This window comes from Capricornis sumatraensis, chromosome 20, assembly GCF_032405125.1.
Source record: "Capricornis sumatraensis isolate serow.1 chromosome 20, serow.2, whole genome shotgun sequence".
In the NCBI taxonomy this organism is placed as follows: Eukaryota; Metazoa; Chordata; class Mammalia; order Artiodactyla; family Bovidae; genus Capricornis; species Capricornis sumatraensis.
Genome location: NC_091088.1, coordinates 63,924,854 through 63,952,259, shown reverse-complemented (window position 1 = coordinate 63,952,259; position 27,406 = coordinate 63,924,854). Strand labels below are relative to the sequence as shown.

General features: G+C 39.3%; 1 protein-coding gene and 1 pseudogene across 1 annotated transcript in view; one reads left to right on the top strand and one right to left on the bottom strand.

Annotated features, from left to right (window-relative positions):
• Nucleotides 1-2,834: 2,834 nt before the first annotated feature.
• The window catches only part of LOC138096901 (zinc finger protein 665-like), a 41,553-nt gene continuing 16,981 nt past the window's right edge, over nucleotides 2,835-27,406 (bottom strand). The window contains exons 3-5 of the mRNA XM_068993142.1: nucleotides 24,918-25,000; nucleotides 19,521-19,680; nucleotides 2,835-5,742 (exon numbers count right to left, since the gene is read on the bottom strand). Coding sequence (XP_068849243.1) covers nucleotides 3,326-5,742; nucleotides 19,521-19,680; nucleotides 24,918-24,932 — 2,592 coding nt within the window. The 5' untranslated portion in view covers nucleotides 24,933-25,000 and the 3' untranslated portion in view covers nucleotides 2,835-3,325. The remainder of the gene's footprint in view (nucleotides 5,743-19,520; nucleotides 19,681-24,917; nucleotides 25,001-27,406) is intronic.
• On the top strand, nucleotides 20,461-20,933 carry LOC138096505 (ATP synthase F(0) complex subunit C2, mitochondrial pseudogene; annotated as a pseudogene).

The following is a 27,406-nucleotide window of genomic DNA, read 5'->3' as shown; positions in this document are numbered from 1 at the left end:
CACTTACTGGGCTTACATACCTAACCCCCCTTTATTGCAGGTTGTAGAATGGACAGATATAGGACCAGCTGTATCCACTAATGACTCAGTACATATGCCTCCTCCTTGGAGCTTGGTTGGAGGGGCCCTCTCATCCTGAGGATGAAGGAAGATTAACATTCCTCTAGGCTATAAAATCCTTCCTTTATGCATGGGCCCAGCAGAATTATGTATTAATGTTAGTCGACAAAAGTGGGCTTTCATCCTGCCTCCAAAAAAGAACTTCCACACATTGTTTAGACTGTTAACTGCCCTGTCCTTTTATGAGAACCATGTCAATACTACCAAAACTCTAGGACAAGAACAAAAGTTGGAATGTAAGGGGTTTACTTGTAAGGATTTTAAATATACTCCTATTTATTGAGATAGATGTCAAGCCAAATAATGGAAATTCATGTTTGTGGCCAATTACAGCACTGTTGATTGGGGACCCTATGGTATGTGGTTATCTGACCTCTCAGATGATATTAACAGTACTATGTGTGATTAAGTTACTCAAGTAACATGGAAGATTACCAACAGTTCAATGGAATACTTCCATGACAAAGGACTCCTTGGCTGGCTTGATGGTGGAATGGCACCTCCTTGCCCTCAAATTGTCCTCAATAAACAAATTGGGCCTAAACAATGGGACATCTGGAAACTTGCTACAAATACTGAAAACTTGGAACTTGGACTGGATATTTCACAGGGACCAGTCATAGTCATAACTATTCCTTCCATTATAATCATTCATATTTTATACAAGCTTGCATTCCCCTTCCTTTTGTCTTTGCCATAGGAAACTTACAATTTAATAAGACTTTATGTTCTGTGACTTGTATAGATTGCAAATTGTACACTTGTCTTAATTCCTCTATTTCTCTAAAAAAACGAATCCCTTTTGATTCTTCGATCTCGACATAGTCTGTGGTTGCCAGCAGATCTCCAACGACCCTGGAAAGAGGATCCCATGGCAAGATTTACCTCCTAGTTACTCACGAAATTACTCTGACAATCTAAGCGATTAATTAGATGCTTGATTCTTGGCATTTTGGGGTTAATAGCCATTTGCACCACTGCCGCTGTTACAGACACTGCTTCACAACTTTAACTCAAACACAAAACTTTATTCAAAATTGGACTAAAGATGCTCATACTATGTGGGTCACTCAGGTTCAGAAAGATGAAAAAGTTCAAGATAAAATTCAAGAATTAAAAAACAGCCATCCAATGGGTTGGAGATCAATTAATTGATTTACAAAAACAAGTATTATTAAATTGTGATTGGAATTCTACTCAGTTTTGTATCACTCCTCTTTGGTTCAACCATAGTGCTTACAATTGGGAAAAAAATCAAATTTCATTTGCAAGATATGCATAATAATGCTTCCTTTAAAGTACAATTATTGCAAAAGGAAATCCTTGAAACCTTCTCTAAGAGTCTACCCTCTTCCAACAATTTGGGAACCTTAGCTGAACAGCTAGCTGATCAATTATCTGGGCTAAACCCTCAAAGATGGTTTCAAGGCATTATACATAGTATTGGATCTGGAGCTATAAAGCTGATAATTATCCTGGTGATTATAACTGTAACATACCGATGCCTTTCAACTAAAATTGTTCAAACTAAACAAACTCACTTGCTCAGGGCCTTTTTCACACAAGTATCTACAGTCATCGCCAATTATGACAAAGTAAAAAAGGGGGAAGTGTCAGGGGATATTCAACTTTAAAGAATCCAACAGGATATTTTCTTCTTCTGTGTGCCGATTCTCAAGGACTCTATTCTTTATCAGTTCCTGGAACACAGGAATGAGCAGAGCTGCATGCAGTTCTCAGGACTGAGGTCATGAGAAAGAGCATCTGCTTGGAATCCATTCAGTGACTCCCTTCAGTGACCTTTTACTTGAAGGTAATCTGTTCAGTTATGCCCCTCTTCCTCAGGATATGGAATGCTTTCTGGCCTTTTCAAGATTGTTATTTGCTTCGCTTTGTTTATCTTCAATGTTTTTACTGCTTAAAGCTCCCCTGTATAAAGATATATAAACGTGCGTTTTTGCAAATAAAGCACCTCTGTTTCACTCGAGACTTGGGTCCCCTGCTTCCTTCTTCTCATCGACTCCATTGCTCAGTTCCCGGTCTACAAAGACTATGACAGTTCTGTCTTCAATTTCCACAAATAAGAGTAACTCTTCTTTAATCATACATACAACAGTTATTTCTATCCAATGGAGAACATGACCCTATTCCTATGCATTGTTCCTAGCACACCATCAGTCCCTGGTAACTGTCCCTCTCCTCCTACGAAAAGCCCAGGCCTTTTAACATCTTGCGTACTCTGTTCAAGGTCAGCTGGTAGAACATTATGTTTTATAACAGGCTGGACTATGTACGGAAGGGCTTCCTGATCCTACTGAACATGATGAGTCATGTCCTAGTTTTACATTATTTTCCACCCTCCCTGTTGCTAATTCACAGACACTATTGCATTTTGTAATTCAGGCTGTGTGTTTTTCCAGGTAACATGGATGTGAATGAACTGTATCTAATGAAGTCGGTCCCTTCATCTCATTGATTCCTTCCCAGAGACCATCGTGAAACACATGTAGCAAATGCATTTGATCAATGTATTACCAAAGCCAAGCTCTTAGAGCTCACCACACAACAGGCCAATAAACTGAGAGACTACTTGTTGGACAAGGAATGGTGAGTTTATTCAGAAAGCCAGGAGACCAAAAACATGGTGTCCCAAAGAATCATATTTGCTGAGGTAGAATTTGGGTTTCTTTTACATGAAAAGATCTCTATAGCTTCTCTTCAAATATGGACTTACTGCAGTTGCTGAGTACCTGAACTAAAGTCATCAGAGAATACACATAGTGAAAAAGGTAAAGGATTTGCTTCAACCACTGAGTCTGGGAAGTATGGCCCCACTATGTTCCTATCTTGTGACTTTTGGGTAAGATCCTTGAGACACACATTACATTGCTGTGTGTTTTCTCCAGGATAAATAGTCTGATACTGCTGGTGAGATGTGAGGATACGGTTGTTTTTTCTTTTAACATTTGTGAAATTGGTGAGGAATCTTTCTAGAATGAATTCATGTTCTAAAGACCTGACTAATCAATACATATATATCTGGCTTCTATCCAGTATGAATATTCTCATAAAGCCTAAGATGTTGCCACACTCACGATATTTGTATGGTTTCTCCGTAGGATGATTTTCTGAGCAACAGTAGGGTGTGAATTTTGAACTTTGAAATTTGAAGACTTCTACCATATACCATTCATATGAGTTTCCCTCATGTATGGATTTTCTGATGTTTAGTGAGTGCTGAGACCTGAATAAAGGATTTTCCACACTCGAAACATTTGAAAGCTTTCTCTATATGTATTTTCTGATGTTGTTTAAGGTTCGCATTTTGACTGAAGAACTTGCCACACTCATTACATCTGAAAGGGCTCTCTCCAGTATGAATTCTCCAGTGAAGTTGAAGATGTGATTTTTGACCAAAGACTTTTCCACACTCATCACATTTGTAAGGTTTCTCACCAGTATGAACTGTCTGATGACTTAAAAGGGTTGACTTTAGACGAAAGGCCTCGTCACACTCATCACACTTGTAACGTTGCTCTCCTGTATGAACTGTCTGATGATTGAAAAGGGTTGACTTTAGACGAAAGGCCTTGCCACACTCATCACATTTGTAACGTTTCTCTCCAGTATGAACTGTCTGATGACTTAAAAGGATTGACTTTACACAAAAGGCCTTGCCACACTCATCACATTTGTAAGGTTTCTCTCCAGTATGAACTGTCTGATGCCTTAAAAGGGTTGACTTTAGACGAAAGGTCTTGCCACACTCATCACATTTGTAAGGCTTCTCTCCAGTATGAACTGTCCAATGACTTAAAAGGCTTGATTTTACACGAAAGGCCTTGCCACACTCATCACATTTGTAAGGTTTCTCTCCAGTATGAACTGTCTGATGACTTAAAAGGTTTGACTTTACACAAAAGGCCTTGCCACACTCATCACATTTGTAAGGCTTCTCTCCAGTATGAACTGTCCAATGACTTAAAAGGCTTGATTTTACACGAAAGGCCTTGCCACACTCATCACATTTGTAAGGCTTCTCTCCAGTATGAACTGTCTGATGACTTAAAAGGTTTGACTTTACACGAAAGGCCTTGCCACACTCATCACATTTGTAAGGTTTCTCTCCAGTATGAACTGACTGATGACCAAAAAGGCTTGACTTAAGACGAAAGGCCTTGCCACACTCATCACATTTGTAACGTTTCTCTCCAGTATGAACTGTCTGATGCCTTAAAAGGGTTGACTTTACACGAAAGGCCTTGCCACACTCATCACATTGGTAAGGTTTCTCTCCAGTATGAACTTTCTGATGCCTTAAAAGGTTTGACTTTATACGAAAGGCCTCACCACACTCATCACATTTGTAAGGTTTCTCTCCAGTATGAACTGTCTGATGACTTAAAAGGCTTGAGTTTAGACGAAAGGCCTTGCCACACTCATCACATTTGTAAGGTTTCTCTCCAGTATGGACTGTCTGATGACTTAAAAGGGTTAACTTTACATGAAAGGCCATGCCACACTCATCACATTTGTAAGGTTTCTCTCCAGTATGAACTGTCTGATGACTTAAAAAGCTTGACTTTATACGAAAGGCCTTGCCACACTCATCACATTTGTAAGGTTTCTCTCCAGTATGAACTGTCTGATGACGTAAAAGGCTTGACTTCAGACGAAAGGCCTTGCCACACTCATCACATATGTAAGGTTTCTCTCCAGTATGAACTGTCTGATGCCTTAAAAGGCTTGACTTTACACAAAAAGCCTTGCCACACTCATCACATTTGTAAGGTTTCTCACCAGTATGAACTGTCTGATGCCTTAAAAGAGTTAACTTTACGTGAAAGTCCATTCCACACTCTTCACATTTGTAAGGTTTCTCTCCAGTATGAACCCTCTGATGACCAGCAAGGTTTGAATTTCGGCTGAAGACTTTGTCACATATATCGCATTTAAATAATTTCTTTCCTGTATGAATTTTCTTATGTTTCCTGAGGTGTGAGCTGTGAGTAAAGGACTTGCCACACTCATCACATTTGTACGGTTTCTCTCCAGTATGAACTGTCTGATGACTTAAAAGGATTGACTTTACACGAAAGGCCTTGCCACACTCATCACATTTGTAACGTTTTTCCCTGTGTGCTTTGACTTCTTGTGTTATTCCTGAAGGATTCATAAAATCACTCCCATATATGTTAGAAACACTGGTTTGGACACAAGGAGGAATTCTTTGAACTGGTGAAAATGAGAAACTGTTGTTGACAGAACTCTTAACTTCATTATATTCAGAAATTATTCCGCCAGTTTGAAATATCTGCAGTTTATCCTGAAAGTTAAATCCAAACCTCTTTCCAAAGGGCTTGATGCCTCCATCCTTTCTATCATGCGAATATCTTCCATCAGGCACATTTCCATTAAGGCTTACAGGTGTGCCTTTGTAATTTCTTTTGTCATCTCTCCCCTGACACTCAAAGTCACACATGTTCTCCTGACTTTCCCAAAGATGAACATGTTTGATTTCACAGCTTTCACGGCTTCCCAGCATCAATGTTTGCAATGTTTCTAGTTTATCACTGTTCGCTGTGGGTTGTAAATGCTTGATCACATGTGTAGGAGAGATATCTACAAGATGAAAAGAATCATAGGTATCCTGCTCACAATAATTCAAAAATAAATGTTTCATGTTGAATATATATTACACCAAAAGTAATACTTACATCAAGTTATGAAACACCTCAATGATCACCTTAAGTGTTTAGAAATACTAAAGGAATAGAATCCTTAACTTAAGAAAGCATAACATAAATTCACCGTTACAGTAGCCTAGTTTTAAAAACCATATGCCAAACACACTCATATTGGACAATCTTATGCCAACTCTCAAACACAGAGTGTTTTTCTACCAGGACCCTTAGGAACCTATTGCTGGGAGCCAGCACCAGGAGTCCCGCCCATGGCAAAGGTCATGAGGTTAAGGGGTCTGACAGGCAAAGTTGAGTCCAGCCTTAAGGGAGCCTCGCTGGGTTTTCTCGAGCAGCTACCCCCAAAACCAGAGTCTGCCTGCCGTACTGCATTATGCTTTTCACTTATGCATCTGACATTAACAGGGGCTGTCCCCCACCACCTTCCCCTAAAAGGAATTAACTTAGAGCTCCACTCAATCAGTCTCCTGAGCGTAAAAAGAATGTCTAGCCTTAAACCCTTCTGATAGCTTTCTAACTTACCTGACTGGTCTGTCCGGACTTTTACAACCATGCATGTGATTGTTTACAGCCCCCCAACCGCGAGAAGCACGAAGCTTAACACATCTTAAAGATACAGAGCCTTTTTTAAAGAGCTAAGAATTATGTCAGTGTAGGTTTTCATTGTTGAGTTAATGACTGCTGCCAGGCCTCCATATCCTTTATCTTTTAGGCACCTGGAGGATATTAATCAATGTAATTGGGATGTAGAAAAAAGAATATAGTAGTTTTGATGTTAGCAATACTAGACTTTTGAGTTAATGAATTTTCTCTTTGTTATAAATCACTGTACTCCTCTTTCCTTGTTATAAATTGTTGTGTCCTTGCTATGTAAGAATGTAACCTTAATTAGTGGTTTCTGAGAGTGGCACCAGACTTTAGTAAGAACAACACTTTTAGGGCAAATAAGTTTTCTGGTTGACGGATCTTTATCAGAAAAGGGCCATAAAATGCTAATAGGCCTCCTGGCTAGAAGATGATGTAAATCACCTAAGACCTGTGTATACAGCTAAGTATGCAGAGAGAAAGCCTGGTCTCGATAAGAGTCAGGGCTGCTGACCCTGCATGACTTTGTATTATCCATTAATATCTATGTACAACTAAAAGTATAAAAGCTTTTCCTGGAAAATAAAGGACGGACCAGTTTCTTGGACCAGTTCCTGGAAAGACTGTCTTCCCCCGTGTCTTCTTTTCTTTCTTACTCTATTTTCTGGCTGATTCCCACCTGGAGTATAAAGGATCATCGTGCCTACTTATTTGCCTGGGCTTCTAACACCCACGCGAGAGGGAGCTCAAGGCGGGTCACCCTCTCCTATTCAAGCGGGCGCCTGTGGCTTTACGTAGACGGTGAAAGTCTCTTGACTGAGGCTTCATTGGCTTTCTATGCAAACCAAGGAATACAGCCTCTTTCTCTCCTCTATTCTCTTAACTGCAAAATCTTTCCTTATCTCTCTCTACATTTATATATCTCTCTCGCCATGCTGTCCCCGCTTCGAATTACCCTCGATCCACCCAGGCTGGTCCCCAGCAACATTATCAATCAACAGTTGTCTCAAATTGAAAAGAAAAATATTACACTATCATTGTATTCTGCAAACTTACAGTACATAAATAAATTCTAAACAATATATTATATTTTGTAACAGTAAATAATCCAAAACCAAGCTTACAAAATTAATAATTAACTCTTCATAACGGGTTGTTTACAATTAAAAACAAATGAGAAAATGAAGAATATGACTAAAACAATTTTTTGGAAACAACATACTTTTTAAATCTGCTGTAGAACTATGTACCCAAAAAGAAAAGGCATTTTACAACGTTAACAAGTAGTTGTGTTCGCTGTATGCAGAATAAATGCTAAAAGACCGTCATCTGTAAATGACACATAAATTAAGACGTAAAATATTCACTGGTTTTCTAACAGCCAATAAACAATGCAATCCCCACCTATGTTGTTGTTGTTCAGTCACTCAGTCGTGTTTGCCTTTTTGTGACACTGAGGACTGTAGCACATGGGACTCCTCTGTCCATGGGATTTCCCAGGCAAGCATAGTGGAGTGGGTTGCCATTTCCTTCTCCATGGGATCTTCCTGACACAGGAACCAAACCTGCATCTTCTGCATTAGCAGGTGAATTCTTTACCACTGAGCCACCAAGGAAGGCTAATCTCTAGCCATGCACTATTCTTAATTACCTAGTTTAATGGCAGCAAAATATAATAAATTAAAAATGAGTGCTTTGTGTATTTATTGACTAGGGTCAGACATGATATTGCTGAAAAATGTTGGAAGTGAAACACATACAAGATATAATGTAGTTGAGGTTTGACAGAAAAAAAAATTTGGCAAAGCCGTTATCCTTCAATTAAAAAATAAATAAATTTTTAAGAAGATACAATGTAGACCTAGAAAAAATAATTTCACAATTTGTATGGAAATACAAAAAATCTCAAATAGCCAAAGCAATCTTGAGAAAGAAGAATGGAAGTGGAGGAATCAACCTGCCTGACTTCAGGCTCTACTACAAAGCCACAGTCATCAAGACAGTATGGTACTGGCACAAAGACAGAAATATAGATCAATGGAACAAAATAGAAAGCCCAGAGATAAATCCACGCACCTATGGACACCTTATCTTTGACAAAGGAGGCAAGAATATACAATGGATTAAAGACAATCTCTTTAGCAAGTGGTGCTGGGAAAACTGGTCACCACTTGTAAAAGAAAGAAACTAGGTCACTTTCTAACACCATACACAAATATAAACTCAAAATGGATTAAAGATCTAAACAGAAGACCAGAAACTATAAAACTCCTAGAGGAGAACAAAGGCAAAACACCCTCTGACGTACATCACAGCAGGATCCTCTATGATTCACCTCCCAGAATATTGGAAATAAAACCAAAAGTAAACCAATGGGACCTAATTAAACTTAAAAGCTTCTGCACAACTAAGGAAACTATAAGCAAGGTGAAAAGACAGCCTTCAGAATGGTAGAAAATAATAGCAAATGAAGCAACTTGCAAACAACCAATCTCAAAAATATACAAGCAACTCCTGCAGCTTAATTCCAGAAAAATAAATGACCCAATCAAAAAATGGGCCAAAGAACTTAATAGACATTTTTCCTAAGAAGACATACAGATGGCTAACAAACACAGAAAAAGATCCTCAACATCACTCATTATCAGAGAAATGCAAATCAAAACCACAGTGAGGTACCATGTCACACCAGTCAGAATGGCTGTGATCCAAAAGTCTACAAGCAATAAATGCTGGAGAGGGTGTGGAGAAAAGGGAACCCTCTTACACTGTTGGTGGGAATGCAAACTAGTACAGCCACTATGGAGAAGAGTGTGGAGATTGCTTAAAAAACTGCAAATAGAACTGCCTTATGACCCAGCAATCCCACTGCTGACATACACACCGAGGAAACCAGAATTGAAAGAGACATGTGTACCCCAATGTTCATCGCAGTACTGTTTATGTTAGCCAGGACTTGGAAGCAACCTAGATGTCATCAGCAGATGAATAGATAAGAAGGCTGTAGTACATATACACAATGGAGTATTACTCAGCCATTAAAATGAATTCATTTGAATCATTCTAATGAGGTGGATGAAACTGAAGCCTATTATACAGAGTGAAGGAAGCCAGAAAGAGAAACATCAATACAATATACTAATGCATATATATGGAATTTAGAAAGATGGCTATGATAACCCTGTATACGAGACAGCAAAAGAGAGACAGATGTATAGAACAGGCTTTTGGACTCTGTGGGAGAGGGAAAGGGTGGGATGATTTGGAAGAATGGCATTGAAACATGTATAATATCATATATGAAACGAATCGCCAGTCAAGGTTCGATGCGTGATACTGGATGCTTGGGCCTGGTGCACTGGGATGACCCAGTGGGATGGTACAGGGAGGGAGGAGGGAGCGGGGTTCAGGATGGGGAACATGTGTATACCTGTGGTGGACTCATGCTGATGTATGGCAAAACCAATACAATACTATAAAGTAATTAACCTCTGATGAAAAATACATTTATATTTTAAAAATATATATAATGTAGATAAAGTCATATCATAAAGAACATGATAGAGTACAGACATTACCTTTATTTAAACAAATCAATTTTGAGCATTTACTATAAAACATGTTCTACTGACAGCACTAATTTGCTATAAAAGGCTTGAGGTAAACAAACATGCTTTTCTCTAATCAGAGCAGGAGACACACCCAATTGGCCTACAAAGTGGTGAGAGAACCAAGATATGAATCTGAACCTACTGGGACGACTGAAAAAACTTATTTGTAAACAGGACCACCCACCAAATGAATAGACTAAAAAATATTTTTTTAAAAATATATGGAACTTAGAAAGAAAATATCAAGGAAGGTACAAGACAGAAGTAGTCTGTTTAACTATTATTCAACCATCCCATCTCGAATGGGTTGTGAGTCATCATGGATGCACAGAGTGATTTAGGTCATGTCCTGACAAACCTGTTCAATAAATGATCAGAGATTATCTTTACAGTGAGAGTATGTAGAAGGTGGAGGGACGTGATAGGTAAGAACAACGTTTCCATCCATATCAAGGTACTATGTGAGGACTGGTCAGGACTAAGAAAGGGCCTGCGTGGAGCATAGGGTACACAGGTTTATGTCAGATATCAGCTTGTGACTGCATGTCTCTGTGAAAATAACTGACAGCACAAACTAACATACTGACCTTAAAAGAAAAGAACTGGTTCAGCAAGTTTAGGGCATTATACTATGGGAATGGGACAGAAACAAGAGAGATTTTAAAAGTGACTGTGATATATGGAGAAAGCCGGATAATACCTGTTATACTATTTACAATGTAATGTATCCAACTGTGAATTTTGTAAGTTACAATGGAATGCTTATATTCAAGAAAAACATACACAATATTCCAGGATATTGTGTAAGAATCTTATTAGCAGAAATCAGAAGGAAAATCCAGGAAAAAGCTATCTAAACCTGGGTTCCTCTGCCAAGTATGATTCACCTCTCCATTGGACATTTATCTCATTTCTTCTTCCACACATGGTCATCTCAAGATCGAGGAGTATCAAAGGAAACGAGGGATCGACACTGACTCTGGAAGACCTTCCCAGTTACAAAAGCCTTTCTGAGGCATCCAACTCTTTTTTGTAGAAAAAGGCTTTATTCTCCTAGACCTTCCCTGAGTTCAAAAGAGCAGATTCAAACAGTTACTAACACATTAAAGGACATTGAAGGATCATACCACGATCAAGTGGGATTTATTGCAGGGATGCAAGATTTCTCAATATCCACAAGTTAATCACTATGATGCACCACAGTAACAGTTGAAGACTAAAAACCATATGATCATCAATAGACGTAGAAAAGGTTCTGACAAAATTCAAGTGCCATTTATGAAAAAACCTTTCAGAAAGTCAGCACAGATGGACCCTACCTCAACATAATTAAGACTGTATATGTCAAACACACAGCTAACATCATACTCAACAGGGAAACACTGAAAGCATCCCCTTAACAACATGAATAAGACAAGAATGTTCACTATTGCCACTTTTATTCAACATATTTTTGGAAGTCCTAGCCACAACAATCAGAAGAGAAAAAGAAATAAAAGGAATTCAAGGTAAAAAATAATTAAAAAGAAGTAAAACTGTCACTATGATGCTACACACAGAAAATCCCAAAGATGCCACCAGATGACTACTAGACCTCATCAATGAACAGAGTAAACTTGCTGAACTGCTGCATTTCTATACACTAATAATGATATATCAGAAAGTGAAATTAATGAAACAATCCCATTCACCATCTCAGAGAAAAGAATACAATTCTAAGGAATAAACCTACCTAAAAAGTCAAAAGAACTGTACTCATAAAACTATAAGATGCTGATGACTGATACCAAAGATGACACAAACAGATGGCACAAACATACCATGTTCTTGGATTGAAAGAAGTAACACTATCAAAATGACCATACTATCCAAGTCAATCTACATATTCAGTGCAACCCTTATCAAATTAACAATGACATATTTCATAAAACAAAGAAAAACTTAATTTGTACCAAAATAAAAAAGACTCTAATATCTAAAATGATCTTGAAAAAGAAGAACACAGCTAGAGGAATCATGTTCCCTAAGTTCAGACTATACTACCAACTGACAGTCAACAAAGTGAAAGTGAAGTCGCTCAGTCATGTCCAACTCTTTGTGACCCCCCATCGACTGTAGACCAGGTTCCTCTGTCCATGGGATTTTCCAGGCAAGAATACTGAAGTGGGTTGCCATTTCCTTCTCCAGCAGATCTTCCTGACCCAGGGACTGAACCTGGGTCTCCTGCATTGTAGGCACATGGCTTTACCGTCTGAGCCACCAGGGAAGTGGTATGATGATGGCACAAAACAGAAACACAGTTCAGTAGAACAGGACAGAAAACCCAGAAATAAACCAATTTACTTAGAGTCAATTATTCTATAACAAAAGAGGAAAGAATATAGAATGAAGAAGTCTCTTTAATAAGTGGTGCTGGGATAAATGGATAGTTACATGAAAAAGAATGAAATTAGAACATTCTCTAACACCATACACAAAAATAAACTCAAAATGTGTTAAACATCTAAATGCAAGACCAGATACTATAAAATTCATAGTGGAAAACAAATGCAACACTGACATAAATGTCAGCAAAATTTTTTTGAATCTATCTCTTAGAGTCATGGTAATAAAAGCAAAATCAAACAAATGAGACCTAATCAAATTTAAAACCTTTTTGCAAAGCAAAGGACACCAAAAAAAGAACAAAAATTCAACTTTTGGACTACGAGACTATACATGCAAATGATGCTACCTATGAAGGATTTATTTCCAAAATATACAAACAGTTTATACAGCTTAATATCAAAACAAACGAACAACCCAATCAAAAACTGGGCAGAAGATCAAAACAGATTCTTCTCCAAAGGAGACAAACACATGGCCAACAGTCACCTGAAAAGGTGTTTGACGTCTCCACTTATGAGAGAAATGCAAATCAAAATCACAAAAATGTATCACCTCACACTGATCAGAATGACCACCATCAAAAAGTCTACAAACAATAAATGCTTGAGAGGGTGTGGAGAAAAGAGAACCCTCCTACAGCGTTGGAAGGAACATAAATTGGTACTGCCACTTTGGAGAATAGCATGGAGGTTCCATAAAGAACTAACTATAGAGCTATCACATGAACCAGCAATTCCAATCCTGGGCATATATCCAGAAAGGATGAAAATGAATTCAAAATGATACATGCACCCCAATGTTTTTAGCAGCACTATTTATACCAGCCAAAACATGGCAGCAACCTAAACGTTCACTGACAAACAAAGGGATAAAGAATATGTGGTACATATATACAGGGGAATATTGTGAAGTGAACATAGCTCAGCCGTGTCCAACTCTTTAAGATCCCATGACCTGCAGCTGGCAGCCTACCCTGTCCATGCAATTCTCCAGGCAAGAACACTGGAGTGGGTTGCCACCTCCACAGCATAAAACACAATGAAGTAATGCCTTTTGCAGCAATATAGACAGACTTAAGGAGTATTCTAAGTGAAATCAGACAGAGAAAGACAAATATCATTGGATATTTTATGTTCAACTGAAATAAATGATACAAATGAACTTATTCACAAAATAAACTCCCCAGAATAAAAAACAAACTTATGGTGACCAAAGGGGATAGTACAGGATGGTGATGGGGGCAGGAAAGGGAGAGATAAATTAGGAGTCTGAATATTTACAAACTAATTATATACAAAATAGATAAACAACAGGAACCTACCATATAGCTCAGGGAACTATATTGAGTATCTTGTAAACTGCTTTATACCTGAAACAGAACATTGTAAATTAACTATACTTAAAAAGTGGAGAAGGAAATGGCAACCCACTTCAGTATTCTTGCCTGGGGAATCCCAAGGACAGAGGAGCCTGGTGGGCTGCCGTCTGTGGGGTCGCACAGAGTCAGACACGGCTGAAGCGACTTAGCAGCAGCAGCATACCTAAAAAGAATTGTTAAAACAAAAACACCTCTCACGGAGATGTTCAAAAGATGTTTCACAAGGGTATAAAAACTACTAAATGGGGAAGCAGTCTATGAAACAAGACATGTTGACAAAACTGAATACCCACCAGCAAAAGAATTTACTTGGGACATTATCTTACACTGCAGACAAAAACAAAATGGTTCAAAGACCTAAACCTAACTCCCAAATGTATAAAACTCCTAGAAGTAAACATGCAGGAAATGTTTCTGGAAATTAGACCCACAAATGATTTACCAGATATAACACCAAAAGCACAGGCCACAAAATAAAACCAGATATTAATAAATTGAACTATATCAAAATTATAAACCACTCTGCATTAAAGTGCAGTGAGTTTGAAAAGACAATCAACAGTAAAAGAGAAAATATGTGGAAATCATACATCTGATAGTAAGTTGAGTACAAAGAATATATAAAGAATTTTAAGAGGGACTGATCACCAGTTCCACCATAGGGACCATTTCCCAATCAATCATCCAACACATTGCAAATACAAAACAGAAACACTAAGAGTAACACAGAAATTTGAACTCAATGATAAAATTAAAAAATACCTACAATGCACAGAACAACAGTGCAGCCAATAGCCCCATAGATATGAGAATGTGAACTTGGACAAAGTTGTCCTGGGATAAATTCCCATACCATTTACAGAGGCTAAAATATATGGTCATGGTGCCCTTGACAGAGTCTCCAAAGCCAGAAAATAACCTGGAAAGATGTATCAGGCTCTCATGATACTTTCTCTCTCATCATCCTAGAACATACTGACCACTCTACTAGATAGCTTCAAGTGGTGACTTTGTACAGAGCAAGAAAATAACATTAGGAATAGTGTCTCCATCACAGTTTTCTGTTACCTACTAAATCCACTCCACAGAGACTCACCAGAGGCTGCCAATTAAACTAGGTGGATTATCACAGCAAGGAAACCAGATAAAATTTCAGACCCTCAGGAATATATTTCAAGGAAATTGAAGAGGTAAAATGATACAAAGTAAGGAGAAAGGAACATCAGGAACAGTTGACATTCCCAGACTGGGTAGAGCAGCACAAGAGTAAAACTAACACAACATGAAGGTCAGACATTACAGCATCTTGAGATGGGACCATGCACTCGACCTACAGATGGCAAGCTAAGAGCCCGCGAGATTTACATATGCTCCCCTCGTAGGATCTAGGATCAAAAAGATGATCTCTCTACACACTCTTACATTTTCCTAAGTAACAACCACAGAGGATTCAATCCACCAACTTGTCCCACTCCTAAACAGAAAAAAACAGCCCTTTTGAGATACTCGTTTTTCTTTACATGTTGTAGTTTTGGCTACTTTTACATCACTCCCCACTGTAGGGAACAAGCTATAAGGAAGGTTGGGAAGTGCTTGCAAACGAGACTCTCAACCAGGGCTGAACACTCTTGCAAACGAGCCGTTCTACCCAGAATCCTCTGTTTGTTCCCGTGGGAAAAGAACATTTCTTGCACACAAGGATGTTTCTCTGATTCCTCAAAAGGAACAGACCCAGGGACAAAATGGTTTCTAAGCTGATAAGGAAGTTCTCAAAACAAAGTCTTAGCTGCAGCAAATAAGTTAAAGAAAAGGTTATCTCGCCCCGCGCCTGTGCACTGTACAGTTGCTCAATCATAGTGCTTGGCAACTTGCCCTGTAGATTGTTGTGCAAAAGATATAAAGTAAAGCAGCTGTGAGAAGTGGGAAGAAAAAGTAGAAAGATTCAAACCACTCTGTAGTGTTGGTGTTTCATTCCGTCGCTAGCACCTGGTGCCTAGCGCGGGCACGACAGAACCGAAAGGGTAAGCACCCTGGGGCGAGACGCTGAAAGGGGGACTTTTGGGAAAAAGAAAAAAAAAAGAGAAAAAAGAAAAGAACCAAAAGGGTAAGCACCCCGTTGCGGGATGCTGAAAGGGGGACTTTTGGGAAAAAAAAAGAAAGAGAAAAAAGAAAAGAACCAAAAGGGTAAGCACCCCGGTGCGGGACACTGAAAGGGGGACTTTCAGGAAAAAGAGAAAAAGAAACAGAAAAGAGAAAAGGAAGAAAAAACCATGGGGAATTCCCCATCTTTAAAGTCACACTATATGGAGCTGGTTAAGGGGCTCCTGCATTCTATAGGAATTAAAACGTCTACTCGCCATTTGAGTGAGTTGTTCTGCCTCATAGAGCAGCACTGCTATTGGTTTCAATATCAAACAAAAGTACAGCTGAATTTGAAGGAATGGAAAGTAATACAAAAAGAGTTAAGAAGGCAGCATCAAAAAGGAAATGTGATTCCTTTAAAGCTGTGGACTCTCTGTAGCGCTATAACGCAGGCTTTAAAATTAATGGCTACTGATAGTGAGGCCGTCTCATGTTCTCTTAAGAAGGATGATCCCCTGTATGAGGATGTGCCTGTGAGTGGGGAGAAAGAAGGCGAATGTGAAGGGGGGGCTGCACCTCGGCCTCCGCCCAAACCTCCAGATGATAGTACAGATTCATCCACAGAGTCAGAGAGAGATGTGAGTTCGGGGGAGGATTCAGATTCTGTAGAGGCAATGACTGCTGCCTTTCGGAAGGTTTTATTAAATAAAAAACAAACTTCCAAGGCTATTAAACGTTCTGCACCACCTTATGCATCCCTATTTCCAGTAGCTGCTGACAAGGCTGAAGTAGGGAGCGAGTCAGTGGTTTTGGAAGTACAGGACAAAGTATATTTTGGGAAATGCTTGTTAATGACTCTTGCCCTTTAATGTCACTGATTATTGAAAACAGACAGTTTGAAGGATTAGTGGATACAGGAACAGATGTTTTGGTTATTTCTCTCCAGCAGTGGCCTAATGACTGAAAAAAAGAAAAAAGTCCTCTTGTTTTAACAGGCTTAGCATCTATAGCAGATGTGTGGACAAGTGCTCAACCTTTGTCATGCCAATTGTCTAATGGAAAGAAAGTATTTATTTCTTTTTACATTGTTAATATACCTATTAATATCTGGGGAAGGGATCTTATTTTCTTTAGGAACAACGCTCACCATCTTGTTGGAAAACTTGTAGCCACTGCTCAGATTTCTCGAGCTCTCCCATTGAAATGGTTAACTGATGTCCCTAAATGGGTTGAGCAGTGGCCGCTTCCGAAAGTGAAGCTCGAGGCTTTAGAACAATTAGTAGAAGAACAGCTTCAATCTGGCCATACTGAACCTTCCACGTCTCCTTGGAATTCCCGTTTTTGTCATTAAGAAAAAATCTGGTAAATGGAGAATGTTGACTGATTTAAGGGAAGTTAACAAATGTATAGAACCTATGGGAGCTCTGCAATTAGGTCTCCCTTCTCCTGCTTTGATTCCACAGAATTGGTCTTTGATGGTTTTAGATTTGAAGGATTGCTTTTTTAATATTCCTTTGCAAATAAAAGATAGAAATAAATTTGCTTTTACTATTCCAGTGTATAATCATGGGCAGCCTGTAAAATGTTATCAATGGACAGTGTTGCCTCAAGGAATGATTAATAGCCCTACACTTTGTCAGGAGTTTGTTGATCGTGCTCTTATCACTGTGAGGTGACAATTTTCTAACTGTCTTCTCTATCATTATATGGATGGGAAACTTTACTTTGAATATTAATGATCCTAGAGGGCTGTTTCAAGTTCATTTGCATATTAATAGATCTTACTCTGCTATAGCATGTGTAAAATTTCCTTACTCTTTACTGTATGGGCAATGGATTTGGAATGAAATTTTGGGAGTTATATCATGTTCTGATTGTAACTTGACTCAATGTATAAACCATTCCTGGTGGGAAAATGTTGAAGACAAGATGGTCCATTCCAGTAATTACTCTTTGGTTATTGTGAAAGCATGGACTGACTCTGGTTGCCTGTTAATCTTACTCGGCCTTGGTTGGACTCTTTTGCTGTCACTCATCTTGTGAATGCTGTACAAACTCTTCTCCATTGATCTCGAAGAATGCTTGGCATCGTCATCACATCAATTCTTGCCGTGGCTTCAGGAACAGCAACTGTAGCAGGTCTTGCTTTGCATCAGGGCATACAGACTGCTGATTTTGTCAGGGAGTGGCATAAAGATGCTCATTTATTGTGGCAACAACAACATGATTTGGACACTCAACTGGCTACTGATGTATTAAAATTTACAACACACTGTTTCCTGGTTAGGAGATCAAGTGACTGTGTTAGCTACAAGGAGTGTGTTAAAATGTGATTGGAACTCATCTCACTTATGCGTAACCCCGTTCCCTTTCATATGAGTGAGGGTTGGGAAAAGGTGAAAAGGTCTTTGATGGGACACCAGAATTTAACTGCTGAAATTATGGAATTGGAACAAACTATATTGTCAACTTTTACTAAGACGCTGCCTGATATTATTGGTTCTGATATACTAAAGAGTCTTCAAGAAGGATTAGATAACCTCAATCCTTTAGGGAATGTGTCTGCATTGTTAACAACATCCTTTGTGAATACTTCGTTAATTGTTGCTTTATGTTTTATTGCTTTTATAGTCAACTGGCGCTAGTGAAAAGGGAAACAAAAGAAAAAGCTTTCCATATTAAGTGCTTATTCAGCACCTGCAAGAAAAGAAAGGGGGAGATGTAGGGAACAAGGTATAAGGAAGGTTGGGAAGTGCTTGCAAACGAGACTCTCAACCAGGGCTGAACATTCTTGCAAACGAGCCGTTCTACCCAGAATCCTCTGTTCCCATGGGAAAAGAACATTTCTTGCACACAAGGATGTTTCTCTGATTCCTCAAAAGGAACAGACCCAGGGACAAAATGGTTTCTAAGCTGATAAGGAACTTCTCAAAACAAAGTCTTAGCTGCAGTAAATAAGTTAAAGAAAAGGTTATCTCGCCCCATGCCTGCGCACTGTAGAGTCGCTCAATCATAGTGCTTGGCAACTTGCCCTGTAGATTGTTGTGCAAAAGATATAAAGTAAAGCACCTGCAAGAAGCGGGAGGAAAAAGTAGAAAGATTCAAACCACTCTGCAGTGTTGGTGTTTCATTCCGTCGCTAGCACCCACTGTCCAGAGCTTTTTCTCATGCTCCAATGTGGAGATAATATTCAGATCAGACACAGAAATTCTGGGACTTCCCTGGTGATCCAGTGGTTAAGACTCTGCATTTCCAATGCAGGGGGTGCAGGTTTGATCCTTAGTCAGCGAACTAAGATCCTACATACGGAATGGTGCAGCCAAAAATAGGAAACAAGCAAGCAAAAACAAACAAGTAGATATTCAGCGTTATCAGAAGAAAGAAATCTAAAGTGCTGTGGATTTTTTAAAACACTGAGCAAAAGTCAAAAGGCAGGAAATAGGAAATCGGGTTTTTTGGTGTTTTTTTTAACATTTGCCAGTGAGCTTTGTAGATAATTAAGCTCTGGGACAACCTCAGATATGACATGAAATAGACACAGCATCTGAAGACGGTCAGTTTAACCTTGTGAAGCTGTGTCATGGCCCAGTCACCAGAACTCTCAGATGAAAGACATCAAGCCTCCCAAGGGGCACACAGGAAAAATGCAGATACCCAAGGGCAGCTCTGGAAGGAAGTCATCCTCACCCACAGACAGCAGGTTCCTGTAGGTCTCCAGCATCACGTCCCTGTACAAGGCCCTCTGAGCAGGGTCCAGGAATTCCCACTCCTCCGGAGTGAATTCGATGGCCACATCCTCAGAGGTCAGTTGTTCCTGAAATGAAACCACATGTCACCAAAAGGGCCATGAAAAGTTCTCATTTTCATGCAAAAGAGAAAGGGTGGTAAGGGGCAAGGATTGACTTGGTTGAAGTATGTGTTCTAACAGATCCCTGCAGGGGTATCTGGAGAAATTATGCATTTCTAATTTTAATTTCTTATGGTTTTTTCTAAGACCTTATGAGATCCTCCAATTAATATGGATTTTTCATCATTGTTCAAAATCCATGAAATATATATAAATAAAGCTCAACACTGTTTTGGCTATACAGAAGTGTCAGATATTATGTTCTACCCAGTGAGTGCAACTGATTATCTTGATGAGGTACAGCATGAGTGGTGTCTTCAGAGATGACAAAGTCCACAGCACTTTTAATGGAAAGGTCAAAATTTTCAGGTATGATGTTGATAATAGCAGCAAGGACCAAAAGTGTCTGAAGGCTTCCTGTTGCTCTAAATTACTGTAGCATTACTCTAAACATTAAATAAGTACTTTACAGGCAAGAACCTGTCATCAATATAATAGCTCATTAAAAAACCACCTGTTTCCACCTTAGAGAAGAAAACCTGTGTCACAGACACTCTGAGAAACTCGACTCAGATCAAGAAGGTAAGAAATGTTACATGAAGCACCTGAACTCAGAAGCTTGGGCTCAGCAACTGAAGCTTAAGCATCTAACAGTGAAGTAATACAGAGAACATTACAAGTCCTTTGACAGAGGGCTCCTAAAGAAAACTTGAAAGAAGTCCAAAGTGAGCCTCCTCCCTGCCCCTCTGTCTTCTCTGCCGGGGAAGCAGCTCTTGGGCCTTGGGCCTTCCTCCCTTGAAAATGGACACCTGTGCCAAAGTAGTCTCTACCCACTCCCTGATTGGGAGAACCTCCCCCTTGTTGAGTGGTCACTGTCCACAGTGGTGGTGAAGGACCAGAGACACTGACCCATGAGAGCCACAGCAGCTTGGCAGCCCCAGGTCCCCAGACTACCTCACTTATTCCTAGCCACAGCTTCCAAACCAGGGCCATTTCAAAGGACTTTGACACAGCAGCCAAGTTCCCTGGAGCTGGAGTTGCCACAGCAGGGGTGCTGGCTACGGGGCTGGAAGTGGGAGTGTGTTCGGGAGCTTCATCACTGTTAGGCCAGGCACCCTTCTCTGAAACAGTAGCTCTTCTACACCATGGGCTTGGCCCTCTCAAAGGCCATGGGGCTCTTTTGCCTGATGGTGGTCTACTTCATCTTCTTCACGATATGAAGGAGCTATTTCCACCTCCCATAGTTCTTTCTCCTGTGTCTGCCCTGTACATTCCCTTTCCTGTAACTCCCCAGGCAGCCTGGGAAAGTGGTGGGCTCAGGGTTTGACAGAAGGAAAACAAATAAATATTGTATTAGTATGAAAAAAAAAAAAAAAAGTCCAAGGTGAACAATGTGGAATGGCATGAAAGGTCATTATAGACGTGGATATAGAAACACAACTCTTAGTAATTTACTACTTAAAACACTAACAGGATTGTTTAGAAAATTTCAAGGCCACAGATTATACTGATTACATAATTTCAACTGAAAAATAAAAAGGTGATATGTAGTTTTTAAATCATGATGTCTTCTATCTAAACCACAGACTTGCACATGCATGCATACTTATCTATAAAAAATTAACTGAAATGAGAGGATTTGTCTTTGACAGATTTTTTGGACAATTTTATATTATCCTTCTATTCACATGTATTTCAGCATTCTTCAGATGATAAATATGTATCCTTTGTACTCAGCTGAGTTTGTCAACAGGATTCTATACTAAGCTACCAAAAGAAAACTGGTAAAAACATTAAAAAAAAAAAACAATACTTGAACTCAAGTCATAATAAAATTACCATATATAAAGATACAATTTTACCCATTTAAATTTACATAGCAAGGCATTAACAGAAGCCAAAGACTTTCTTTGCTTTTTTTTCCACTAATAAAACAGATCTGAAATTAGAAGAGTCATTAGGTTATGACAAAAAAGAATTATCACAAAAGCAAAGTAAAAAAACTCAGAGAATTAAAAATCATGTCAAAAAAGAATATGGAAAAAGATATAGTTATTAAGCAAGACTATATGAAGAAACATCATGATAGGAAGGAAACATTCAATACATTCCTTCTGAAATTACAGTGGCATGAAAGGAGCTGTCCAGGGTTCCTGTCTTTCACCACCACAGGATGCACAGGAAGAGGGGACACTAGAAGTAAGAGGAGGTAAGACACAGGGCAACAGACACAGAGTTTGTCAGAGAGTTGAAATAGGTAGTACTCACAAACCTAAGGACATGGAAAGGTGAAAAGTGAAAGGATGGAAAAAGACAGTCCATCCTAAAGAGAGCAGGGGAGACTGTTATATCAGACAAAATAAACTGAAGAAACAAAAGTGCAATGAGATAAATATTGTATAATGATAAAACGGTCAATTTACCAAAAAGCTGTAACAAGTAAAAATATATACACATCTAACATTAGATAGCTCAGAAAAATAAAACAAACATTGAACAGGCATGTACAGATCACAGAACAACAAAACCATAAAACACATGTATCTCAAGGACACATAAACCATTCTCTATGAGAGACAACATGTTAGGCCAAAATTAACCATTTTAAGAGACTGATACCATAAAAGTATCTTCCCTAACAACAACGAAATAAACACAAGAAAAAAAGGAAATTCCTCAAATGTGGACATTAAAAAACTCACTCTTACATCACAAATGGGTCTAAGAAAAAAATCACATGGAAATTTTTAAATACATGGATCAAAACAAAAACACAACATTACAAAATTTATAACACACAGAGACCACTGTACTAAAAGCAAAGTCTGAAAGGTTAAATGCTTACAGTAAAAAGAGAAAAGATATTAAATCTGAAATCTATTTTTAGACATCTAGGAAGCAGAAAACAGAAAACAAACTGAACTCAAATTTAGCAGAAGGAAACATGTAAATAAGAAAGATTAAACCAGAGATACAATAGAAAGTAGAAAAATATAAAAATCAACAAACCAAGAGTTGATGTTTTGAAAAAACTGTATACGAAAACCCCGACCAAGACTAAGGACAAGAGAAAAAAAGATCCAAATAATTAAAAACAGATATGAAACTGGAGTGATTACAACTCATGTCAAAGAAAGTTTCTAAAGATATGGAAGTACTATGACCAATAATGCCTATAAGTGACAGTATACAGGACATACTGGCAAATTCTTGGAAACATACAAACTATATTACTTATTAAGAAATAAAAAAGTTGAGAACTGTTGAAAGTGAAAGTGTTAGCCACTCAGTCATGTCTGACTCTTTGTGATCTCATGCACTGTAGCCCACAAGGCTCCTCTGTCCATGGAATTTCTCCTGACAAGAATACTGGACTAGAGCCATTCCTTTCTCCAGGGAATCTTCCGACCCAGGGATAGAACCTGGGTCTCCCACAATGCAGGCAGATTATGATTTGAGCCATCAGGGAAGCCAATTATAACTAGAGAGATTTCAAAAGTAGTCAGAAACCACTAAGAAAAATACAGTGCCAAATTCTACCAAACATTTACAAAAGAATTACCACTAATCCTGCTAATTCTATGGAGCAAGCATGATTCTAATAGTTTGACGATTTCCCAAAGACACAAGAAAGGAAAACTAGAAACCAATACCCCTGATGAATACTGATGCAAAATTAAAATACTTGCAAACCAACTTCAACACATATTAAAATGATCTGGAGAAACAGACACAAAGAACAGATGGAGGGGGAATGGGAGGAAGGAGAGGGTGAAATATATGGAGAGAGTAACATGGAAACTTACATTGCCATATGTAAAGTGGAGAGCCAATGCGAATTTGCTGAATGACTCAGGGAACTCAAAGAGGGGCTCTCTAACAACCTACGGGGGTGGGATAGGGAGGAAGATGGGCAGGAGGGGACATATGCATACCTATGGCTGATTCATATTGGTATTTGGCAGAAAACAACAACTTCTGTAAAGCCATTATCCTTCAATTAAAATAATTTAAATAAATAAATAAAAAGATCTGACACCATAACCAAGTGGATTTTATTCATATAAGGCAAGGAGAAGTCAACATACAAAAATCAATTAATATGACACACTACATTAACAGATTAAAGGGGAAAAAACAGGATCATCTCGATGCAGAAAAAAAACATTCGATAATTTGACAACCTTTCAAGATGGAACACTCAACAAACTACAAACAATAAATTATACCAACATCAACATAATAAATGCCATTATGAAAAGAGCACAGCAATGGAGAAAGAATGAAAGCTTTTCCTCTGAGGTCAAGAAGAAGGCAAGGATGCACACTCTGCACTACACTTCAACAAAGCACTGAAACCCTTAGAGCAAGTAGATGAGAAAAAGAAATCAAAGGTCCCCAAATTGAAAAAGAAGTAAATGTATCTTCTTTCCCACATGACAAAGCTTCATCAGTAAGAATCATAAAGATTACAAAAGAAACATGTAATATCAAAAAGTATCTTTAATAACCACACAAAGGGTCAATCAACCAATTAACTCATTATCAAAACTGCCATGACAATCGTTGTAGAAGCAGAATAAAACATTGTGAAAGTCATAGAACTATTCTAAGAGCAAACAGCAAAACTCTTGGAGAAGGAAGATGGAGGTCTTTCTATTTCAACACCTATTACAAGGTAATCAAGGTGATGTGGTACTGGTATAAAAACAGACAAATAAACCAACTGAACAGAACACAGTACTCAGAAATAATTCTTTGTGTATATGTAACGTATATTCACAAGAATGTCAAGATACACAAAAGGGAAAGGACAGGCTCAACTGATCTGTTTCCCAGATTTAACCAGCTGTTGTGCGTACTAACACCTGACTTCCACGAGCAGTTTCCTTACCCTGGTTGACAGAGGAGACAGCGCATCCAGACAGGCCCGAAGCAATCCCTGCTGCCCAGCAGCACTGAGACCGCATGTCCAACCTGTGGGCGACAAGCCCTGCCCAGGACAGTGCCCAGGGGAGACTCCCCACGAGTGTCAGGTCACCGGGTCATGGGGAGATGGGATCTAAGTGGAGACGACAGGGCCTGAGGGAAGGCCCCAGGTGAGTGTGAGTGTACAGGAGTCACACAGGACATTCCAGAGTCAGACATGATTAGCGAGTCCAGAGAAGGGCATTTCAGGAAGGACAGACTAAATATGACCTTACCTGAGAAAGAGCCATGCCTGACTCCTTTTCTTTCCTCTTCCTTAACTTCAGGGCTTCCTCAGGCAACACGAGTCTTCAGAGGTCTATCATCATGTTGAAAACACGCTGTTTAATGCTTAGAGTCAACACATCCCCTTCCTGAGCCCCAACCACACACACAGGGAAGCCCTCACCATGAGGAACAGACAGTCCCCTGTGCTCACTGTCTCAGGAGGGACTCAGGACCGTCAACTTCCACAGAGAGTCCCAACACTGGACTTTCGCACACTTTCCCTCGGATCACACTCCCCTCCTGCTGAGGCCTCAAGTACGCAGCAGCAGGAGGCAACTCCGCTGACCAGGCAATCTCCTTCAGGTCACAGAGCAGGCCTTGATCCAACCCAAAAAACAGAACACGCCCTCCTCAGCCAAGATCTCAGCTGTCACGAAAGGGAGGACTCAAGAGTCCTGATGCTCAGTGAGGGATCCAGACTGGAATCAACTGGGCCATCTTAAACATTCTCAAGCTGTGGACCAACACAAACTACCTGAAGGAGAATCTCTGGTCAGAGGGTACAAAACATGTGTGTCGGGAGCCATATTACACGTTACTGACAAAACGGAGCACGGCCCCAAACCCCTCTACTTATCCCCCAAGCACGAACCCAGAATGAAGGAATTAGGTCTTGTGATTATGACTTGTTATTTCCTTTCCTCAGTAGAGCTGACTGAAAAGAATGTTAACGTGCTTTTTGATCTTGAGAGGAGCATGAAAAGGCACAAAGCCTTCTGCAGTTGTGCCCAGAGAATAATCCGTAAAGTTAACCATTGACATTTGTTCAAGGATCTTTACAAAGAGTGTTCCAGGATGCTCACATACACAGCTTGAGGCCTTGGGAAGGATTGTCATCTGAGACCTATTTGTGAACAAAATGTTTATGGCAAAGGAAGTTAGCTGAATTTAGAGTGTAGGAATAATTAAGAAATGGAGAGGCCATCACGGTCAACAAAAGAGTCCGAAATGCAGTACTTGGATGCAATCTAAAAAAGACAGAATGATCTTTGTTCGGTTCCAAGGCAAACCATTCAATCTCACAGTAATCCAATCTATGCCCTAACTAGTAATGCTAAAGAAGCTGAAGTTGAACGGTTCTATGAAGACTTACAAGACCTTTTAGAACTAACACCCCAAAAAGATGTTCTTTTCATTATAGGGGACTGGAAAGCTAAAGCAGGAAGTCAAGAAACTCCTGGAGTAACGGGCAAATCTGGCCTTGGAATGCGGAATGAAGCAGGGCAAAGACTAATAAGAGTTTTCCCAAGAAAATGCACTGGTCGTAGCAAACACCCTCTTCCAACAACACAAGAGAAGACTCTACACATGGACATCACCAGGTGGTCAACACCGAAATCAGACTGATTATATTCTTTGCAGCCAAAGATGGAGAATCTCTATATAGTCAACAAAAACAAGAACAGGAGCTGACTGTGGCTCAGATCATGAACTCGTTACTACCAAATTCAGACTCAAATTGAAGAACGTAGCAAAAACCACAAGACCATTCAGGTATGACCTAAATCAAATCCCTTATGACTATACAGTGGAAGTGAGAAATAGATTTAAGGGCCTAGATCTGATAGATAGAGTGCCTGATGAATTATGGAATGAGGTTTGTGACATTCTATAACAGACAGAGATCAGGATCATCCCCACGGAAAAGAAATGCAAAAAAGCAAAATGGCTGTCTGGGGAGGTCTTACAAATAGCTGTGAAAAGAAGAGAGGCAAAAAGCAAAGGAGAAAAGGAAAGATATAAGCATCTGAATGCAGAGTTCCAAAGAATAGCATGAAGAGATGAGAAAGCCTTCTTCAGTGATCAATACAAAGAAATAGAGAAAAACAACAGAATGGGAAGGACTAGAGAACTCTTCAAGAAAATTAGAGATACCAAAAGAACATTTCATGCAAAGATGGGCTCGATATAGGACAGAAATGGTATGGACCTAACAGAAACAGAAGATATTAAGAAGAGGTGGCAAGAATACACGGAATAAGAGTACAAAAAAGATCTTCACAACTCAGACAATCACGATGGTGTGATTACTCATCTAGACCCAGACATCCTAAAATGTGAAGTCAAGTGAGCCTTAGAAAGCATCACGACAAACAAAGCTATGTGGAGGTGATGGAATTCCAGTTGAGCTATTTTAAATCCTGAAAGATGATACTGTGAAAGTGCTGCACTCAATAGGCCAGCAAATTTGGAAAACTCAGCAGTGGCCACAGGACTGGAAAAGGTCAGTTTCCATTCCAATCCCAAAGAAAGGCAATGCCAAAGAATGCTCTAACTACCACACAATTGCACTCATCTCACATGCTAGTAAAGTAATGCTCAAAATTCTCCAAACCAGGCTTCAGCAATATGTGACACGTGAACTTCCTGATTTTCAAGCTGTTTTCAGAAAAGGCAGAGGAACCAGAGATCAAATTGCCAACATCCCCTGGATCAT